A 19,600-nucleotide genomic window follows, 5' to 3' on the forward strand; every position below is an offset into this window, starting at 1 on the left:
AGTCATGGCACTTTCAGAGGTGAGGCTGTCCTGAAAAGCAAGAGCCATGAGCCCCATGGCATTACAAGAAGAGAACACGGCTCCTCAGCGATTTGAAGAGAGGCATCTACAGAAGGAGCCACCACTGCTGGCTTTTCACACATGTGTCTCTGGTCTCTGCCTTACAGCCTAGTTTTAGCAAGAATCTTTGTAAGTCAGTTTAACCAGAACTTGCCACCCTGCCACCCTCAGTATCTGAAAAAAAAAATTCCTCACCCACTAGCCCTGGGTGATGTCTGATCACCGTGGCCTGTCTTCAGCCAGAATTCTCCTCACACCTCATGTCTCTTCTTAGTAATTTTCCATCCTTAATTCCCTACCCCTTGTCTGGGCTATAAATCTCCACCTTTCTTTGTTGCATTCTGACTTGAGCCCAATCTTCCTCTCCCATGCAGCTGTGGCCATGACTCTGAATAAAGTCTACCTGAAACTCTTTTGATGAGTGTCAGAATAATTTTTCATATATATACATATCCAAAGAGAAGATTTTTCAACCTGAAAATGTATTTCCTTCTTGCCCATTGGGATCTTAAGCCTCCAGCACATCTAGGAAAAGCTTTTGCGAAGACAGAAACTGTGGTGGGTTTGTGGGTGAGATGTGAACCAGAATGCCAGGTGTCACATCCCTGCTTTTCAGGCTACATAATCGTTAAGATTTTAAAAACACCCAAGATGAAGGCCATTCCATCAGTGTTTTCAGACACTGATGGTGGGGCATCAGTTAGAGGCTGCAGTAGCAAAAGATGAGCAGAACCCTGGAAAAGATGCTGTGCCTGAGGAACAATGTCACTGTTAAGCAAGGCTTTTCCTTCCTAAGCTTTGGAACTTCAGGAGTGCTGAGTACCTGCAGGCACTACAAGACAAAGCCCACCCGTGACATGGGAAGATACAAGCCCCTAATTAAAGCACAAGAGCCCCCCCCCCAAAAAAAGTACAAAAGTGGAAGTTAGGTGCATTAATCTGGGGACAGATTATGAATATGGTGTTTTAAACATTCACCTGACTTCCTGTGACCTGACCTTGGCAGAGAGTTATGCCCGATATATTCACAACCTCTGCAACCAACTCTCCAGTAAAGTCTAGGAAAGCTATGCAATGCCCACCAAAACCATGGAGGTGTTGCAGCTGCCAGAACAAGGCAACAAAATGGTCGTGGACTCAGTCCTTACCACCCATGAGCGGCTGGTTCAGATCAGTGGTTTGAGTGCTACATTTGCAGAGATTTTCTTGGAAATAATCCAAAGCAATCTTCCTGAAAGGGTCAGATTGCTAGTGAAGGAGCAGACGGAAGAAGACTTCAAGGGACGGCTCAAAGTTCGGCCAGAACTGGAAGAACTGTAGGCCAAGCTGAACTAGCTATTGCGGACCTGCAGTGTGCCAGCAGTGGTCATACTGAGTGCCAAGGAGAGGAACTTCCTGGGTGGTCACAGTTAGGCAGGAGATGGGTGACCCTAACCCTAAGATTTCATAAGTTCTCATTCCTACCACCAGGAATGCCTTCTCCTCTGTGGCATTGCTGTGCTTGCCAGTTGTTACAACTAACCCTAATTATCCTTCATCTAATAAAAATTTGCTATTGGCTCGGCACCTATAGCTCAAGCGGCTAAGGCGTCAGCCACGTACACCTAAGGTGGCGGGTTCGAATCCCCAGCCCGGACCCGCCAAAACAACAATGATGGCTGCAACCAAAAAAATAGCCCGGCATTGTGGCGGGCGCCTGTGGTCCCAGCTACTTGGGAGGCGGAGGCAGGAGACTCGCTTGAGCCCAGGAGTTGGAGGTTGCCGTGAGCTGTAATGCCACAGCACTCTACCCAGGGGGACAGCTTGAGGCTCTGTCTAAAAAAAAAAAAAAAAAAAAAATTTGCTATTGCTGGGGAAAAAAATGTTTTTTAAACACCCAATTAAAGGTTCTAATCCAACTCCATATAGAAAGACACACTCAGACTAGTGTTTAACGGCACTTGTTTCTCGCCGCCCGAGGCAGTGACCAGCTTAGCTTCATCATCTCCTGACTGACAGCTCACGCAACACCAAGCGCTCTCCAGGCCGCTGCAAGGTCAGAGATCTGCAGAGAACTTGCTTCTGGCGGTATCAGGGGCCCCACCTGAGCGGCGCCCTCCCCCACCCATACTCGCATCAGGAGCCGGAAAACCCTGCCTTCCTCCCTCCCCTGCTGCCTTCTTGGGATAAACCAGAACCACACACCGCGCGCCTAACAGCTCGGGCCGAAACGCCCCTGAAGCCTGGGGGCAGGCCGGAAGCCTCCCGGGCGCGGGGCGCTGGCAGGGGAAGGGGCGGGCGCAGGCGGCGGCCAACGCAGAGATGCACGCGGGGCTCCTGGGGCTCTCGGTCCTGCTGCAGGCTGCTGATCAGAGCGCGCGTGAGTGCGGCGCCGCCACCCTCCAACTCCCCACCCACCTCGGCCGCTTTTGCAGTCTGGGCCGCTTTTGCAGTCCTGTCCTGGGGGGCAGCCTAAAGAGGCCGGCGCGAAGTCCTGCGCGTGCGGGTGCATGCACTGTAGTAACTACCCCGCCTGCTGAGCACGCCCACCCAGTTCCCAGAGGATGCCCGCGGATGCAAGACTTCCCCGACCCCTCCACTCCTGCACGATCCCTCGCGGATGCACGACTTCCCCGACCCCTGCACGATCCCGCGCGGATGCACGACTTCCCCCGACCCCTGCACGATCCCGCGCGGATGCACGACTTCCCCGACCCCTCCACTCCTGCACAATCCCGCGCGGATGCGTGGTGTACCCTGACGAATGCACGCTCCTCTTTTGGGAGCCGTTCCCGCCCTTCCCTCAGAGAGCTGCACCCCGCTCCTCCCCATGTCCCTGGCACTTAGAGCGGACTACGTGGCTTGAGGCTGCGGGAGGGAGGGATGGCAGAACCCAAAGACAGAGCTCCGCATCCGCGTGGCCTCGGGGCTTGGGACAGAGGTCTGGGTCTGCCTCGGACACCGTGGCTTGTGAAAGGCCTAGCCTACAGAGGTGAAGCAAGATGGCCACGCTTTTTGCGCGTTTCTGGTTTGAATTTGTAACTCTTTCGGTGCCGGAGGAGTGTCCCCGCCCACTTCCGCTGGGCTCCCGGGGGGAGGGGCGTGTTTTCCTGGGCCGGTAGCTTTGGAAGGAGAGGGGGCGTGAATGAGGTTCCGGCCAGCCTCCAGACCCTGGAGGACCCGGCGGGCTCCGGCTCCGACCTTTACACGGTGTTTGCACCGCGTCCTGCCTGCCCCACTGTGTCAAAGGAGCGCTGGCAGTACTCCACCGAAGGGGAGTCAGCGCGACATTGGTTCCTGTGCTCCGCGGGGAAGGGCTGAGACTAGCTGCACCCCCGTGTCGGGCTCTCCCGGGCGGTCCCGGGGACGGCTCTCCCACCTTCCCCCCCCCCACCCCCCGGCGCGACCCGGTCCCAACGTTCTCCAGCCCGGGTAACCCTCCCAGGGTGGCCAGCTGACTCCTCCAAAGGCTTTCTGTGTTTGGGCACAGTGTGCCGAGTGTGTGGCAGGACCCTCGGGATGGTTGTAGCGCTGGACAGAGCCTGGAGAGCCCTGACCTCTCTGTCCAGTGCTGCGGGGTTGGCAGGCGCATCTCGGGCAGCGCAGCTCGTGGCTCACTTAGAACTTTTCTGTTGGAAAATCTAAGTGACCGTCAGGGCACACGTTACTACTGTGTTGCCAGGGCCAGTGCATTCACCTCGGTGTCATTCTCACAGAATCCTCGGGAGTGGGTGGCGCCACCTTGGGATTGTTCCAAAGGAGTTGCCCCCATGTGAAAGATGGCCAAGGCAGACCCCACAGAGTGAGCTGTGACAATAGACATCCAGATGTGGCAGGCAGTGACAGTTCAGTAAGATTGACTATTGATTGGGGAATGTAGAACTTGACCCTACTATCATTTAAAAATTAAAGAAAAATAATGGAGAGGAGGTTTCTGATTTCTTGAGCACATGCTGGGTGCCAGGACATTACCCATGTTCTCAGGTATAATCTGGCAGCTCCTCTCACAGACCACAGTGTCTGATAGATGTGTGCCTGTCTCCCTCTGCCTGAGGTTCTGCCTGGCCTGGGCTTTGTCAAGACTCCCCACTGGAGTCTCGCTGGCACTGAGAACACTGTGTTGGTGGGTGACTGTTAGGTTTCATTTTTTGTTTTGTTTTAATGATTTGGTCAGTCAGATACGGCCACAAAAGGAGGCTCAGGAGAGCAAAGTTTCTCATCCTCATAGATCCTAGGACAGGAAGCAGGGCACTCCACACAGGTCCACACAGGAGAGACACCAGGGAGGTCAGGAGGCCAAGGCCAGAACCACCTCGGAGAGACAGGACAGCGTGGACAGTTTAAACTGGCTAATTTGGATAATTCCAACCGGCTTTGGCCCATATGGGTGCTCCCTAGCCTCCTGGTGGTGCCTGCCAGACAGGAAGTGTGGCTCAGGGCAGGTTAGTTTGCAGACCATGCTCCTCTCTGGGCCCTTTACTATCTCAAAGAATGGACCATCCCAGGAGGGCCAGTGTCTCCCCAGGGAGGAAGGTTTTTAAGATATCAAAACATCAGACATACAGAGAATTTAAAAATATTTGCAGAGCAGTTACCCAGTCTCACTGCAGCCTTCCAATAGCCTTCTCACCATTCTCTCCCCAGGCCTCTGCGCCATGGTTTACTACTTCACCACGGGACGGCTCCTATCGGGGTGGCTGGCCCTTTCCATCCTCCTGCCTGGCTTCTTGGTACAGGGCCTGAGCTACTTGTGGTTCCGAGCAGACGGGCATCAAGGGCATTACTCACTGGTGACACTGCACATGCTACAGCTTGGCATTTGGAAGCGGTAAGAATAGTGGCCCCTTTTCACCTGGAGAGACAGTGCATGTGTGCAGTGGGAGGTTTCTTCTGCCCTGTGCATTTCATCCTTAAGATCGTGAAAGTTTAGGAGTGCGAGAGGTTCTCCAGCCTCTGCTCTGGTGTTGGCATCACCTTATCTAGCCTACACTTCCTGGAAAATCTCTAATGGTGGGAAGGGGGCTCTTTCTGGACGCAGCTGTGACCTTGTCAAACTCTGTTCTGCTGAGTTTTTATAGTTTTTTCTATAAAGCAGCAGCCAGGGCTCGATCTGGTGCCAAGTGGGCTCAACTGTGGTCCACAGGTCACCTCTGCAGGTGAGGACTCAGAGCGTCTGTATACAAGATGCTGTCAAAAGAGACATCGTGGTAAGTTCACATCACTGCACATTCCAGCTTTCAGCTACCTCATAACCCCATAGGGTTGACAGGAAGTTTTTAAAAAGGAGAAAAATTTGAGGGTCAGATCAGTGACACTCCACAGCTTCAGTGTTTCTGAAACTGTAGACCCCGAGGGCTGGAACACTTTTGAGCATTCAGTGTTCAGGGGAATGAAGCTGTGTCACACAGAGTAGAACTCAGGTAGGACATAGAGGGTGCTTCTGAGAAAGACCTCAAGCAACCACTCCCAGACCAGCCTGAGCAGAAGCAAGACCCCATCTCTATTAAAAAATAGAAAAACTGAGGCAAGAGAATCACTTGAGCCCAAGAGTTGGAGGTTGCTGTGACCTATGATACCACAGCACTCTACCCAGGGTGACAGCTTAAGACTCTGTCTTGAAAGAAAGGAAAGAAAGAAAGTGAGTTAGGTACTGTAAGCAAACATTTGGGAGCTCAAAAAGAGGTTTAAGCCAATAACTTGAAGGAGCTTCCTGAATTGGTAGTTGTCAGATCAATCTACCTTCTGGGAATCTGTGAGGATGCTTGATCCCACCTAATCTGCTGCCTTCTTCGGGTGTTTGACAGTGGAGAACACACTCTGGTCTTCCCAGTGTGCTTGAAAAGCTTCTTAAATGATGCTGTGATTTTCTGGTATATATTTAAAAACTAATCGGAATAATCTGATATATATTAAAGAACTAATCAGATAAATAGACATGCAGATCAGAAATTAGGAAAAATTAGTCATGTCTGTTTATTGTTATTTTCAGAGGAAAGTTAAGGTGACTAAAACAATATACATAATTCAAAAAGACAAAAAAAAAAAGGAAGTGAGAAAAGCCAGGGAAAGGAATGAAATGTTAGAAAACAAAATTAAACTAGAATGGACAGTTATTAGAGGTGACCCACAAATTTGACTCTAAGCTTTATAATAGCCAGCACAAACCATACGGTTTGCTGTGTTTCTAAGATTAAAAATAAGCCCTAGGCCAGGCGTGGGGCTCACACCTGTAATCCCAGCGCTCTGGAAGGCCAAGGTGGGAGGGTAGCCTGAGCAAGATCGAGACCCTGTCTCTACTAAAAATAGAAAAAAACTAGCTGGACATTGTGGCAGATGGGTGTATGCCCAACTACTCGGGAGGCTGAGGCAGAAGGATCTCCCAGGAGTTTGAAATTAATATGAGCTATGATGCCATGGCTCACTATCCAGGGAAACAGAGATTGAGATTCTATCTCAAAAATAAATTAATTAATTAAACAAAAATAAGCCCCCAAACAGAAATCCACTTAAAAGAAAGCTTCGAAATTTCAAATACAAAACATTAGGTCTATTCCTCATTCTGAAACTAGCATATTGAGTTCTCACCAAAAAAAGTGATAAAAATAATAATTTGAGTTCTCACCCTCCAAAAAAAAATAATAATAATAAGGTCATGTTTTTTTTTTTTTTTTTTTTTTTTTTGAGACAGAGCCTCAAGCTGTCCCCCTGGGTAGAGTGCCGTGGCTCTACAGCTCACAGCAACCTCCAACTCCTGGGCTCAAGCGAGTCTCCTGCCTCCGCCTCCCAAGTAGCTGGGACCACAGGCGCCCGCCACAACGCCCGGCTATTTTTTGGTTGCAGCCGTCATTGTTGTTTGGCGGGTCCGGGCTGGGGATTCGAACCCACCACCTTAGGTGTACGTGGCTGGCGCCTTAGCCCGGTGAGCTATAGGCGCCGAGCCAATAAGGTCATGTTTTTAAGCAAATCCAGTTTTGCAATTTGCAGATCAGCAATAGCACCTGTAGGGGGAGCCAAAACAATGGTGTTTTGCCCAATCCTCCCTTGCATAAGAATGGAACCCTTTGAGAGATTTCTTTTTTTTTTTCAGACAGAGTCTCACTTTGTTGCCTTAGGTAGAGTGCTATGGCGTCACAGCTCACAACAACCTCTCGGACTCCTGCGCTCAAGCAATGCTCTTGCCTCAGCCTTCCAAGTAGCTGGGACTACAAGCACCCACCACAATACCTGGCTGTTTTTAGAGATGGGGTCTTGCTCTGGCTCGGTCTGGTCTCGAACCTGTGAGCTCAGGCAATGTGTCCAACTTGGCCTCCCAGAGTCCTGGGATTACAGAGGCGTGAGTCACCTGCCTGGCCCCTTTGAGAGAGTTCTTAATGAAATGCAAAAGCATCTACTAACAGAGAAATCCGTAAAACACAAAACCTCTCAATATAAAGTTACATGTAAAAGGCAGACACCGTGGCTCACGCCTGTAATCCTAGCACTCTGGGAGACCAAGGCAGGTGGATTGCCTGAGCTCAGGAGTCCAAGATCCGCCTGAACAAGACTGAGACCCCAACTCTATTATAAATAAGAAAACTAACTGGACGTTATGACAGGCGCCTGTAGTTCCAGCTATTCAGGAGGCTGAGGCAAGAGGATCTCTTGAGCCTAAGAGTTTGAGGTTGCTGTGAGCTGTGACCTGATGATGCTGGGGCCAGATGTAGGGCTTGAATCTCAGAGGACCCAGTGACCAAACCCCTACACTTTCCATCTCAGCTCTCCCCTGGGTTCCCCCAACAGCTGTCCAAGAGTCTCAGCTTACTTCCTCTCTCTGCAGTGGGTTCCAGATACCCCTTTTCAGAAAACCAGGTGGCCAAGTTCTAACTTGTCCTCTGCTTCTTACCAGGAGGCCCAACAACTCAGTGGGACCATCAGAGCCTCATGGCCCATGTCCAGACTCACTTTCCACACAGACTTGCAGTATTCCCAGATGAGAGACCCCCCCATTTCGATTCCCTGCCCCTGATCCACTGTCCCCATACATTCCTTTAGGCTCCTCCTGCCCCCTCTGTGTCCAGAGCTTGCCCATCCCTCTCTTCCAGGAAGCCCTCCACAGCCACCTCACCTCTCCTCCGGATTCTGACCCCACTGCTAACCAAACTGCTCATGTCCATCTGCGTCTTCCTACTTGAACTTTTCACACATGTCTCTCTTCTTTCCATACCTGAATCACAGGCTTCCAGAGAGCACCTTTCATTTCTCTCACTGCTTCTGTGATCTGTGGCAAATGGGGAAAGCCCAATAAAAATGCATATTGAACATACGAAGCTTCCTGGGAGGGTAACAGGAGAGCCCCTCCCTCCCGTAACAGGGACACATGGTTTGGGAGTGAAAGGAAAACTACAGGCTACCTTCAGGGTTACATTTTGGGGGGTGGTCATGTGTTTTTCCTTAACATTTAGTTTGTGTCAGGAATCCTGATTCAGTAAAAAAAAAAAAAAATAAAAATAAAAATCAGTTCATGGCAGGATTCCACATCACAGAAAAGGAAAGATGTTTTCTTAAGCAAAGAAAGCCATTTCAAAGAGGACCCCTGCCTTCTGTTCTAGATGTGGAAATGTTGGCCAAAGATCAGAGTCCGGCTTGTCATCTGCACATTCAGGGTCCTGGGGAGCTTTACCAGGTGACCAAGACACCCAGCTCAGATTCAGGGCTTGGCAAATGGAAATGGCCTCCACTTTTTCTTAACTTGGACAAGGCAGGTAAACAGAGTCTCAAATGAGTTTCCCAGGCTGCAAGCAGGGGTGGACGTCCTCCTGGCTGCTGCTGCACAGACGTGGGAAGGACACTGACATCTTAGCCCAGGGAAATGTGAAGCCCAGGAGCCCCGGGGTGCTGAGGCGTGGCACCCCTCGCACATGCTGTGTGGATAGTGGCTCGGGCCACTTTCTAGGCAGCTTTTCCAAGGTGGAGGATGCAGGAAAGGTCTTGAGGAATGTTTGAGAAGCAGAATAAAGTGCATTTTCTGGCTTCTTTCCCTGGTGTTTGGTTCGTTTCCTAGACCCAAGGAAGGTCCCCTGGAAGGGGCTGAGCTATGTAGCCTGTGGCCTTGGGCAGCCCTGCCCTACAGACTTGTGGCAAGACTATGTGATTCCTGCTGTCCTGTGAGGCCTGCTTTGCAAGACCTCCAAGGGCAGCCACCTCTGACCTTATGTGCCACGGCCTCATTTCAGTACATGACATGCAGGCTCCACCATCCTGCCCCAACCTGCTCTCCTAGTTGCCTGGTCCTCAACCCCCAACCACTTGCTGAGGCTTCCCTTTCCCACCCAGGCTCTACGTGGGAGCAATCACCACGATCCCATCCTCGGACCCCTGCTGCCCCCACACAGTCTCCTGTGGCCACCTCCAGCCCCTCAACACAACTGGTCATCCAGTCATCTCTGTGTGGGGAACCCTTGCTTTCCTCACTGCTGAGGACATTCGTGTTCTGACCAATTCAGCACCCCTCAACTGGCTTCAGTGGTGATCAGTAGCATCACCGTTTCCATGTCGTTTAGGCCTGGAACCTCAAAGCCACCTCAGCCTTCCCTTATCACCCTGCTGTGCTCAAGCACTAGACTCAGGCCCTGCGTTTCCTCTGCCTGCTGCTTCCCATTCCTAAGGCTTCCCTGACTCAGGCCTTTATAACTGCCCAAGGCGCTATATCAACTTTCCTCCTCCCTACCTTCCTGTCTCCTATACACACACTCACACATGCATTACACATGCACACACACAGGTGTGCACATGCTGCAAGTATGCACACTGCACACATGTTCACATGCACACTGCACTCATGCACATTACAAGGGTTTTCTCACCTTTATATTCTCTAAAGAAATGACTACCAACATTGCCTTGCAACAAACATCCATTGAGTAAATTAATTCTCATCCCAAGAGGTTCTGGAGTGGAGACGCAGGTTGGGGTGGCCATGGCAGGTCGCAACTTCCCCTGCCCATGGGCCTCCTGGATATTGGAAGCATGTGGCTTTGCTGAGCACCTCTAGGTTCAGGCATGTCTATTGGAACGGAGGTCTTTGTCTTGGAGTCAGAGCATGACAACAGCCTAATGGGTGACTCTGGTAAGGACATAGGATCTTCTTTAGAATGCTGTATATCTCTTAAAAAGGGGTGTCCTGTTGGAGCTCATTGCAGTCTGGCTCTGTCACTGTGCCCTTTGCTTTTCTTTAGGCACTGGGACGCTGCACAAACAGCTCTGTCAAAGGAGCAGGATGCCCCCTGTCTGGGCCAGCTGTGGCTACAGGAGGCGGACCTATCAGCCCTGCGCCTCTTGGAGAGCCTGCTGCAGACAGGGCCGCACCTGCTGCTGCAGACATATGTCTTCCTGGCCTCAGATTTCAAGGCCATTGTGCCAGGTGAGTCAGGAGACACAGACTACCTGACTTAGGTGGGCAGGTGGTGGCAGGAAAGTGAGCCTCAATTAGCAAAACACTATCATCTGCCTGGGGGAATTAAGGCACAGCCAAGCTCACTGGCCCCAGATGTTGGTGAAAATTGACTTTTGTTTGGGCAATTAGTTCTTTCTTGGGAGTTAGGTTCTGAAGTCAGTCTGTAAGATAGAAATTAGGCATAATCAAAATTACCCTGGAAATCCTTTGGGAAGGCTGTTATTCCATGAAATCAGTGCATCTGTTTTTCCTGTATCTTTAGTTATTAGAATAGCTCTTGGTGCAGACAGAGGCTTAGGCCTCAAGAGGCACATGTAAGCTGAGAACAATTCAGGACCCGGGAAGGATGTGTTTCCAGCTCCCACGGGGCATCCACATTCTTCTTCTCTCTTTCTTCAGATTGCTTCTCGAAATACCCTCCCTTCCCCCCTTCTCCCTATACCCTCCCGTCCCTCAATATTCCTCCCCTCCTATCCCTCCTCTGCCCTCTTTGCAGAGCACCCACAATTGTATGTGCATAAACTTAAATGCTTAAAATATGCGGCTGGTCTCTTCTTCCATGCATCTTTATCAGAGGCCTGACATTATATCATGTTCTCGTTCTAGTACTTTTATTAAACCTTCTTCATAAAAATTGAACAGCAAAATATATTTTGGATGGGCACTGTTCAGAGCCTTTCAGGATCTGCTTGGTTGTAAACAGAACTTGGGCCAAAGGGCTTGGAGGACCAGGCACTGGGACATTTTTCTTAAATGGCATGGAAAGAAAGAGCCCAGGCCATGTGCTGGGTATGAAGGTCCAGTGCATCATCGTGCAGTGAAATTCCCTGCGTACCCTCCTTTCATCCTATATAGAGACCTGTATTCACACACAGAGTTGTGTTACCCACCAGTCAAGGTGCATAGTTATTTATACCCTCTGTGGAGCCAGGTTTTAATAAGAGGTTACACACCCCATTAAAGAAGTGCCATGAATGAATCTTCACATGATGCTGTTGCTTTGGAACCGTCAGTACCTATGATGTTTTCCACTTTCCTTCCAGGGGTGAGTGCCCTCCTCTCCTGGTCCTCTCTGTCCTGGGCCCTAGTGTCCTACACTCACTTCCTGGGTTTCGTGAAGCCAAGCCCCCTGGCCACACCGTGCGCTGCGCTCTTCTGTCAGCAGCTCTGGAGGATGGGCATGCTGGGGACCCGTGTCCTGAGCCTGGCTCTGTTCTGTAGAGCTTACCACATTTGGGTTTTGGTTGTTGGAGGTAAGCTGAGCTTATGATCTGAATATCTATTACTGTGTAACAAACCATTCCAGAACTGAGTGCCTTGAAAATGACCATTTATGATCACCAACTAGTTCTAGGGGCTGGAGGGGCTCTGCTGGGCAGTTCTTGCTTTGGGGGACCTCCGCAGTTGTAGCCTGGTAGCAGTTATCTGGACTCAAGGGCAGGCTTGATGGGGATGGATGTACAGATGACATCTTTACTTTCTTGTCTGACACCTGGTGGTCTTCTTGTGGCCTTTCTGTTCAACTAAGTAGCCTGGGCTCATACTTAGCCATAGGGAATTCTAAAGAGAAGTAAAGTCTGCCAATCTCAAAAAATAGGCCCAGAGCTGGCTCAGCATTGCTTCTCTGTAGTCTACTGGCCAAAGCAGCCATAGCCAGCCCAGATGCAAGAGTGTGATGGGACAGCCCTGGGATCCCGCTGTCCAGGGTGGGAGGCATGAGTGCTGGCTCTCTCTGGAGATGCACAGCCATAGACAACTCCTCAGAAGACTGTTCTGTGTGTCAGGCTAAAATCTTTTCTATAGAACTCAAACAGGAGGGAGGTGTAGGGGCCCACTTGCCCTTACTCAATACACTAATACACTTAATTGTGTTCCTGCTGATAGACTCCAAGTGCACCATTCCCTTCTAAGGTAATCTTGGACATCTTCCCTGTTCCAAATAGGACAGCTCTTCTGAGCCCCAGTTCCCTCCTGCCTTAGTCTGGCTGCACCCAGATATGAATGGTGATGACAGGAAGTCTGTCTGGCTGAGCAGATTCCCTGAATAGGGCCTATGTGTTCCTGCCAAGGAAAACGATCTTCTCTGTCACCACTGAATATACTGGGCAGGGAGGATCAGTGTACTCTTGTTTTAAGCGAACGGAGGACATTGAGAAGTATTTGACCCTTGGGAGGAAAGCAAACATTAAATACAGTTATTGGCAGAAAAGAGAATTTTTTTTAAAAATGTGCTGTTAAGGAGAAAATAGCCATTTTTTACTCTTTTTTTTTAAATTCAGTTCAAACGCCAGGATGATATTGATAATCTTAAAATATAGAAATAGAAAATACAGCTGGACCACACAGAGTTCTGTCCTTTGGGTGTGAAGGTTTTTGCTCTTATGTTAACAATTTTAAAATAGTGGACAGTTTCATAACTGCCTCCTTAAACACGTTCTGGAACTAGAAGGGTGTAAGTCCATATAATATTGGGTCAGTATTGTGGAAGCTGGTCTTTGTTTCCTCATGTTCAGATTAGGTCAGTTGCCCTTAGTAAGGATCAAATGGGATGATACGTGCAAAGATATCCTGGGTGGCTTTCCTATGGCTCTGGAATCTGTTCTGGGTTTTGATGTCTCTTCTTGGATGCTGACTCAGAAGAGGATGGAGCAGACAGGAGCGCTTTGGCCCCTGGTCTCCGTGTCCTCGCCTCACCCGCTCTAGGCTTCCCAGGTGACCCTGGCCCCTGGCCTCTCCCTAGGTGCCCACTGGCTGGTGATGACCTTCTGGCTTGTCGCCCAGCAGAGTGATATCGTCGACAGCACCTGCCGCTGGAGGCTGTTCAACCTGCTTGTGGGGGCTGTGTACATCCTCTGCTACCTCAACTTCTGGGACAGCCCTTCCAGAAATAGGATGGTCACATTCTACATGGCAAGTGGAGATGGCGATTTTCTTTAATCCTGACTTTTATGGCATAGACAGCATGTAGTGTGTGTGTGTGCCCTGGTGCATGCACAACTAGCAAAAAAAGAATAGCCTAGTTTTAGAAAACATTCCAAAAGGAATTATAGCCTTGAACAGAGATGACAAGCTTTGAAAGGAGTAACCTGACATCCACCTGTTGATACAGGTCACTGGCAGCAGCTGAGGCGCATTTGGTAGGTTGTCTCTGCCGAGTTTGATTACAGCTGACCTGTGAGTGTTCTTGCTGACCACCTTGATTCTTACTCAGTGTCTATTGCTGAGTCCTAGGTGTGGTCCTAGGCAGAGTGGGAAGCACGCAGGTGGCCTATGGCCTATCTGTGTTCAGGCTGCTTTTCGCCCAGTAGAGGAGATTTCTACCTATCTTTTTTAATTCATAATATTTGGTAAGCATATGTACCCAGATAACCAAAAGAATAAGGCAGAATATGGGTAGCTACCACAAAATAAAAAATGTTTGGGGTCCCAGGAGTACCTGTCGGTACCGCTTCCCATTGAGATAACCAGAGACACTTTTGGTTTTTTATTTATTTTTGAGATAGTCTCACTTTCATAATAACCTCAAATTCTTGGGCTCAAGCAATTCTTGCCTCAGCCTCCCAAGTACCTGGGACTACAGGCACCCGCCACAACACTTGGCTATTTTTAGAGACAGGGTCTTGCTCTTGCTCAGGCTGGTCTGGAACCCATGAGCTCAGGCAATCCACCCACCTCGGTCTCTGGAATGCTGGGATTACAGGTGTGAGCCACCAAGTCTGGCCTGAGAGACACTTTCAGATGGAAGGTTTGAGTTGAGCTGCATCATGATAAACAGAGGAGATAAAACAGCCAGTGCATCAGGGGACGGGGTTTGGAATGAGGCAACATTACACCTGGCCCCACTGTGTAGGCTGCTACTCTCAGCTGACTTTGGCCAAGGATTGAAGCTCTGCAGACCTGAGTCCTTGAGCTGTGCCCTGTGATCATCCGAAAGCACTGCCTTCCGCTAAGGTTGTCAGACCCGCCCTGGCCAGGTCCTGCCAGCTCCAGCCCTGGGTACAGCAGCACATGCCTGAGAAGCTGGCAGTGTCTAGCCTAGGGCTGACCAAACTTCTCCACTTTGCTAAACCCATTGAGGGCTGGTGGGGAGAACAGTACTTTGACACTCCTGCAAGTGAGAGAACCTAAGGTTCAAACTGGAATGGGGGCCCTGTTCTCTGTCCCTTGTTGGGAGCAGAACCAAATTTCTTATCCCTTTATGACAGGAGACAAGAGTCATTCATATTAAAATAGGGTACTCAGCAGGCTTCCAGAGTGATCACAAATGTGTAATGTGTGTATTTCAAGGAGACAATTCTCAGGTCCTTGAGAAAATAGTTCTGGCTGGCACAAGATTTACATCTCAAAGAGCAGAAAAATGATTTACAATTGCAAGCTTTCTAAAGTATAATAACTGCTCTGAGAGGGTGTTGTGGGCCCTATTCACCCATCACCAAGTTTTGGCTAGAATTAGACAGTAAATTCTCCTGGCAGTGCTGAGCTTTCTTAGGGAGGAACTTAAGGAGGACTGGAGTCTTTATCCCCGGGATGTGGCCTGGAACTGTTAAAGACCATTCAAGTGTTTGTTCAAGTCTCTCAGTCTGGGAAGGGAGATAGAATCACTTGTGCAGAAGATCTACAGTCCATGTTGGTGATGGTTGAGGCCTCAGAGTGTGGGGAAGGAGAGACCCTTTGTCCAGGGAACATCATTTCAGGGGCAAGCAGTATGTTGGAAGACGATTCCAGAAAGGAAATTAGGGCTAAATGGTAAACAGGACTGCCCTCATTGTCAAGGAGAGGGGTGCTTGGCCCCAAAGTTAATGCGAGGCTATTTTGAGGTGCATTAAGGAAAATGACCAGGCCCGGTCTGTGGGTACAGCAGGTTACCTGGCCCCAGTGAGGGGAAGACATTGCAGAGAGGATGAGGACAGAGGAGGCCTGGGCAGGCACCACTGGGCCAGAACCACAAAAGTGACAGGAAGTACAGGGAAAGGTGATGGGGTTGGGACAGACTTAAGAATCGGAACCCACAGAGCCAGACAGCATATAATTGATCAAGGAGTAGAGACCCCAAGACCTCTGCACTCAGGGATTCAGAGACTGGGCATCCTTAGGTCTCCCAAGCAACTTCTTGTAAGTTTATGCTTCTCTCCTTATTTGAATTCTCGAGAGTTAAAATGAAGCCAATGGATTACCATGGCAAATCTATTGAAAACTTTAGCAAATCAGTATTATAATTTAGTTTTTTTTTTAATGTCTCCTACATAGTATTTAAATACATCCTTGGGTTGTGTCAAGTTGATTTGATTATTTTAGTAAAGAAATATGTCTTTATATTTAGAAATTAGATGCCAGAGTCAAAAAGCCAGCCCCAGCATGGGCGGGGGAAGAGCCTTCTGGGACCGGCCAGGGTGGTGCTTCTGCTGCTGCCACCTGGTGGCCACAGGACAGAGTTACCTTAAATATGTGAAGGAAAAACAAATTCTAAAGTGGTTATGGAGGTTTGTGACTCTGGCTTCCTGACATTAAGTGATACCAGAGCTCTGCAGAGGCTTCTAACAGTTGTGTTGTAACATTAACTCATGCCGGCAGTTATGAGGCTGGAGGCTCAGATCACGTAGAAACTAACAGTGTCCTCTCTCAGCCCATCCTGGCTCACTACCGGATTTGAGTGGGGTCCTTACATTTCCTTGGCACTTGAGATTTTTCAGATGGTGTAGTGAACTGAGAACTGAGAGACTCTCTCTTTGCCAGAGAAGTTCTCACTGGGACTATGGCCCTGCTTCTGGGAGGGCCCTGAGGACAGAAGGGACAGCCTCAGATGTGCAGGAGGGGGAGCTCCCCGTGGCTTTGTGCGCCTGGCGAGGTGTGGTGACTCTCCCCTCGGTCCCACAGGTGATGCTGCTGGAGAATGTTATCCTTCTGCTGTTGGCCACTGACTTTCTCCAGGAGGCACCGTGGACTGGCCTGTGCACTATCGCAGGGGTCCTGTCTGGATTTCTGATTGGTAAGACCCAGTGTAACCTTATCTGTATTATCTCCTGGATCTATTTTCTTACTCAAAAGTCAGGAAATTGAACTCAGATGGGTGAGCTGGAGATGGGTGAACAGAGCTCACTGGGCTGTGTGTGGCAGGGCTGTCCCCACCAGCACGAGAAACTGAGCTCAGCCCTGGCTGCGTGTTTGGCTGTGCTCAGAGCCTCCAGCTGAGTTGGGACTGTCCACTTCTGCCCAAAAGGTCTCATGTGTGGGGCTTTCTCCCTGGAGCTCTCCACAGGATGAGGACAGGGCTTCCCACTGCCTCCTGCCTTAGGGAACTCATGCACCTTCCTGACACAGCATCCTGGGAGGTGGACACTGCCACATGTCCAAGTTAGAGTTGCGGATGGTAAGGCAAAGAGGAGATTAAGTCTGAAAGATCAGAATGTTTGTAGGTGGTAGAGCTGGAATTCAGATCCAGCCCAAACACAGGCATCAGCATAGCCCCTGGCAGCTCTAGGTAGCCAGCGTGTTACCACAGGAATGGATGGCTCTAAGTTCTGTGCCGTGCCCACAATGGCAATCTTGCTTCCTGGGCCATGTGAGCTCAGCACAGCACTCCTCTCCTACACTTCACCATATAAGCAAGAGGTGCTGGTGCCAGCTGCTCCCCTGTACCTACAAGTGGCCTCCTGTCCCCTTCTGGGTCACAGCATGAGAATTAGACTAACCTGTGTGAGTAGGCTTAACTGAACACATTTCACCAGGTGAAGGGACTATCCAGGGGTCACAGAAGATGCATAAATTATGACCATCACAAACTACTCTGGGCTTTGGGCTCCTGTCTCTTTTTCATAGATGTTATCGGTCAGGTGACCAAGCCCACCACTTCCTTTAAAAAGTTAAACTTTTCCCCTTGAAATAACTGTAGTTTTAAGAAATAATACTGAGAGTTTTCTGTACTCTTCAGCTGTTTTCTTCAAGCAGTAATATCTTGCAACATCACAGCCACACCTCCCTGTCACCAAGAGGCCCCTGCACACGACCCCTTCCTCTAGCCCCCACTGCCTCCTTTGCTGCACACCCACTAATCCATTGTCTATTTCTACAATTCTGTCACTGCAAGGGTTTTGTGTAAATGGAATCACACAGGTTATAACCTCTGGAGATAGCTTTATTCATTCAGCACAACTCTCCAGAGAGTGGTCAGGTTGCTAAGTCAGTAGGTGGCCGAGTCCTACCCCCAGGGTGGACAGACCCTCTGCCCCCTGAAGGGCATCTGGGTGGTCCTTTCTAAAACAATAATTTGCATGTCAGGGCATTGATGTATAAGCTGGTTGTATATATAAATGGCCTAGAGAAAGCTGAGGACATGGGGCTGCCCGGATGCCCCGCTCCCACCCACATTACACATCAGGCTTGGTGCTTTTATTTTTAGCAATCCCTCCAGGGGCAGGGGGCCATGAGACACTCGAGGTGAAGGGCCTCTGTGAGCTGGGAGGCCCAGCCACTCATTTGGAGTTTCTGATGCAGGAGAGGCATGTGAGCATGGTGGGGTGGGAGGTAAAATGTCTTCTCATCTACTTTCTATATTTAATACCCTCATTCAAAAAGATGCCTGACACCATTGCTGCAAGGTGTCACACTCCCAGGAGCTGCCACACTGGTTTCCCTCCCAGTTTCACTCCACTGAGATATTGTCATGCTCAGCACCCACAGAGGAGGGTGGGGCAGAGGAGCCCTGGCAGGTCACTGGACCCACAGGCTGGAGCCAACCTCTCCCAGTATACCCCGGCTCCCAGAAGGGCCTGGGGAATCCTCAGCAGATCGTACACGAATTATAACCCAAGGAGCGTGGGCCTACTCCCAACCCCTGCCCTTACTGAGCCCCTACCATATGCCAGCTGGGGGCTACAACGAGCAACCCACAAAGGACAGGGCCTCGGAGAAAGTCTATTTCCACTGAACAGGGCTGCTTGGGCTTCTGTGGGGAGAGCCTTGGTCCATCTTTTCTGGCCTGTGGTGGCTCATTGTAAAAGGGAGACATGTGCCCCTCACTAGACGGTTGTGACAATTTAAAACTGTATGCAGTAACTGTGTTAGCAGGGCATGCTGCAGGGGCAGCACTGGGCACAGGAACTCAGTCTCCATCCACTGGGCTCCAGTCCAGCCAGTTCCATTCAGGCCCCCCACACAAGACACCCAAGGGGAGTCCTGAGGTGGTCCTTCTGGGTCCTCCTAGCACCGTCACACCCAATCTCCAGGCCCCTCAGACATTATTTCAGGCTTTGTCTGTTTGTCATAAGCGCCCTGGAACCAGGCACTTCACCCAGTGGAACAGGAAACTGGAAAGAGCGTGGGTGGCTCCTTGGAATGCTCTGGGAAAGAAATCACCACAGAGGTCAACACTTCTGATCAAAATAAACTGACAACAACGTGATTAAGGTGTTTGTGCACAAAGGAAGTGTTGTGTTGTTGTTCATGGAAATTCCTTGATATGGGATTTTGACAAGAATGATTAACCTCTGTGGGTCCTACTTGTTTGCGAGGTTATTTCTTACCTCCCACCTCCTCCAGCTTTGGAACCCATCAAGGAGTGTGTTGGTGGCTGAACTGTGAGCTTCTGATTCAGTTACTTGCCAAGCAGGACTGACATTTCCACTGAATGCCCCCCCACACACACACACACTCAACATGCACACCCCACACACATCCACATACACCCAACACATGCACACGCACCACACACACACACATGCTCAACATGCACACCCCACACACATCCACATACACCCAACACACGCACACGCACCACACACACACACTCAACATGCACATCCCACACACACATCCACATACACCCAACACACGCACACGCACCACACACACACACATGCTCAACATGCACACCCCACACACACATCCACATACACCCAACACACGCACACGCCCCAGGCACACACGCCACACACACACACGTCCAGGTGCTCAGCAGGAGCTGCCTCCACAGAAAGAAACATAGAACCCCGGCTCGCCACCTGTGGCTCAAGCGGCTAAGGCGTCAGCCACATACACCTAAGGTAGCGGGTTCAAATCCAGCCCGGGCCTGCCAAACAACAATGACGGCTGCAACCAAAAAATAGCCGGGCGTTGTGGTGGGCGCCTGTGGTC

At 50.1% G+C, this 19,600-nt stretch overlaps 2 protein-coding genes across 2 annotated transcripts in view; both read left to right on the forward strand.

Moving 5' to 3' along the window:
* The first annotated feature begins 782 nt into the window (after window positions 1-782).
* LOC100952213 (39S ribosomal protein L48, mitochondrial-like) lies at window positions 783-1,380 on the forward strand. The gene is made up of 2 exons (XM_023517589.1): window positions 783-951; window positions 1,229-1,380. Exons 1-2 carry the CDS (start codon window positions 783-785, stop codon window positions 1,378-1,380), a joined length of 321 nt encoding a protein of 106 aa, XP_023373357.1.
* Window positions 1,381-2,361: 981 nt separating this feature from the next.
* The window catches only part of XKR5 (XK related 5), an 18,774-nt gene continuing 1,535 nt past the window's right edge, over window positions 2,362-19,600 (forward strand). The window contains exons 1-6 of the mRNA XM_003797277.1: window positions 2,362-2,419; window positions 4,684-4,867; window positions 10,254-10,438; window positions 11,515-11,724; window positions 13,212-13,381; window positions 16,346-16,457. Coding sequence (XP_003797325.1) covers window positions 2,362-2,419; window positions 4,684-4,867; window positions 10,254-10,438; window positions 11,515-11,724; window positions 13,212-13,381; window positions 16,346-16,457 — 919 coding nt within the window. The remainder of the gene's footprint in view (window positions 2,420-4,683; window positions 4,868-10,253; window positions 10,439-11,514; window positions 11,725-13,211; window positions 13,382-16,345; window positions 16,458-19,600) is intronic.

This window comes from Otolemur garnettii, unplaced genomic scaffold (genome assembly GCF_000181295.1).
Source record: "Otolemur garnettii isolate 467f Iridium unplaced genomic scaffold, OtoGar3 scaffold00114, whole genome shotgun sequence".
NCBI lineage: Eukaryota > Metazoa > Chordata > Mammalia > Primates > Galagidae > Otolemur > Otolemur garnettii.

Bases quoted from the DNA above. Each gene is read 5' to 3' on its own strand.
- LOC100952213 (XM_023517589.1), top strand. From the start codon at position 783: ATGAGCAGAACCCTGGAAAAGATGCTGTGCCTGAGGAACAATGTCACT. The intron at 952-1,228 runs AGCCCCCCCCCC...AGCGGCTGGTTC, and splicing joins GCCCCTAATTAAAGCACAAG to AGATCAGTGGTTTGAGTGCT.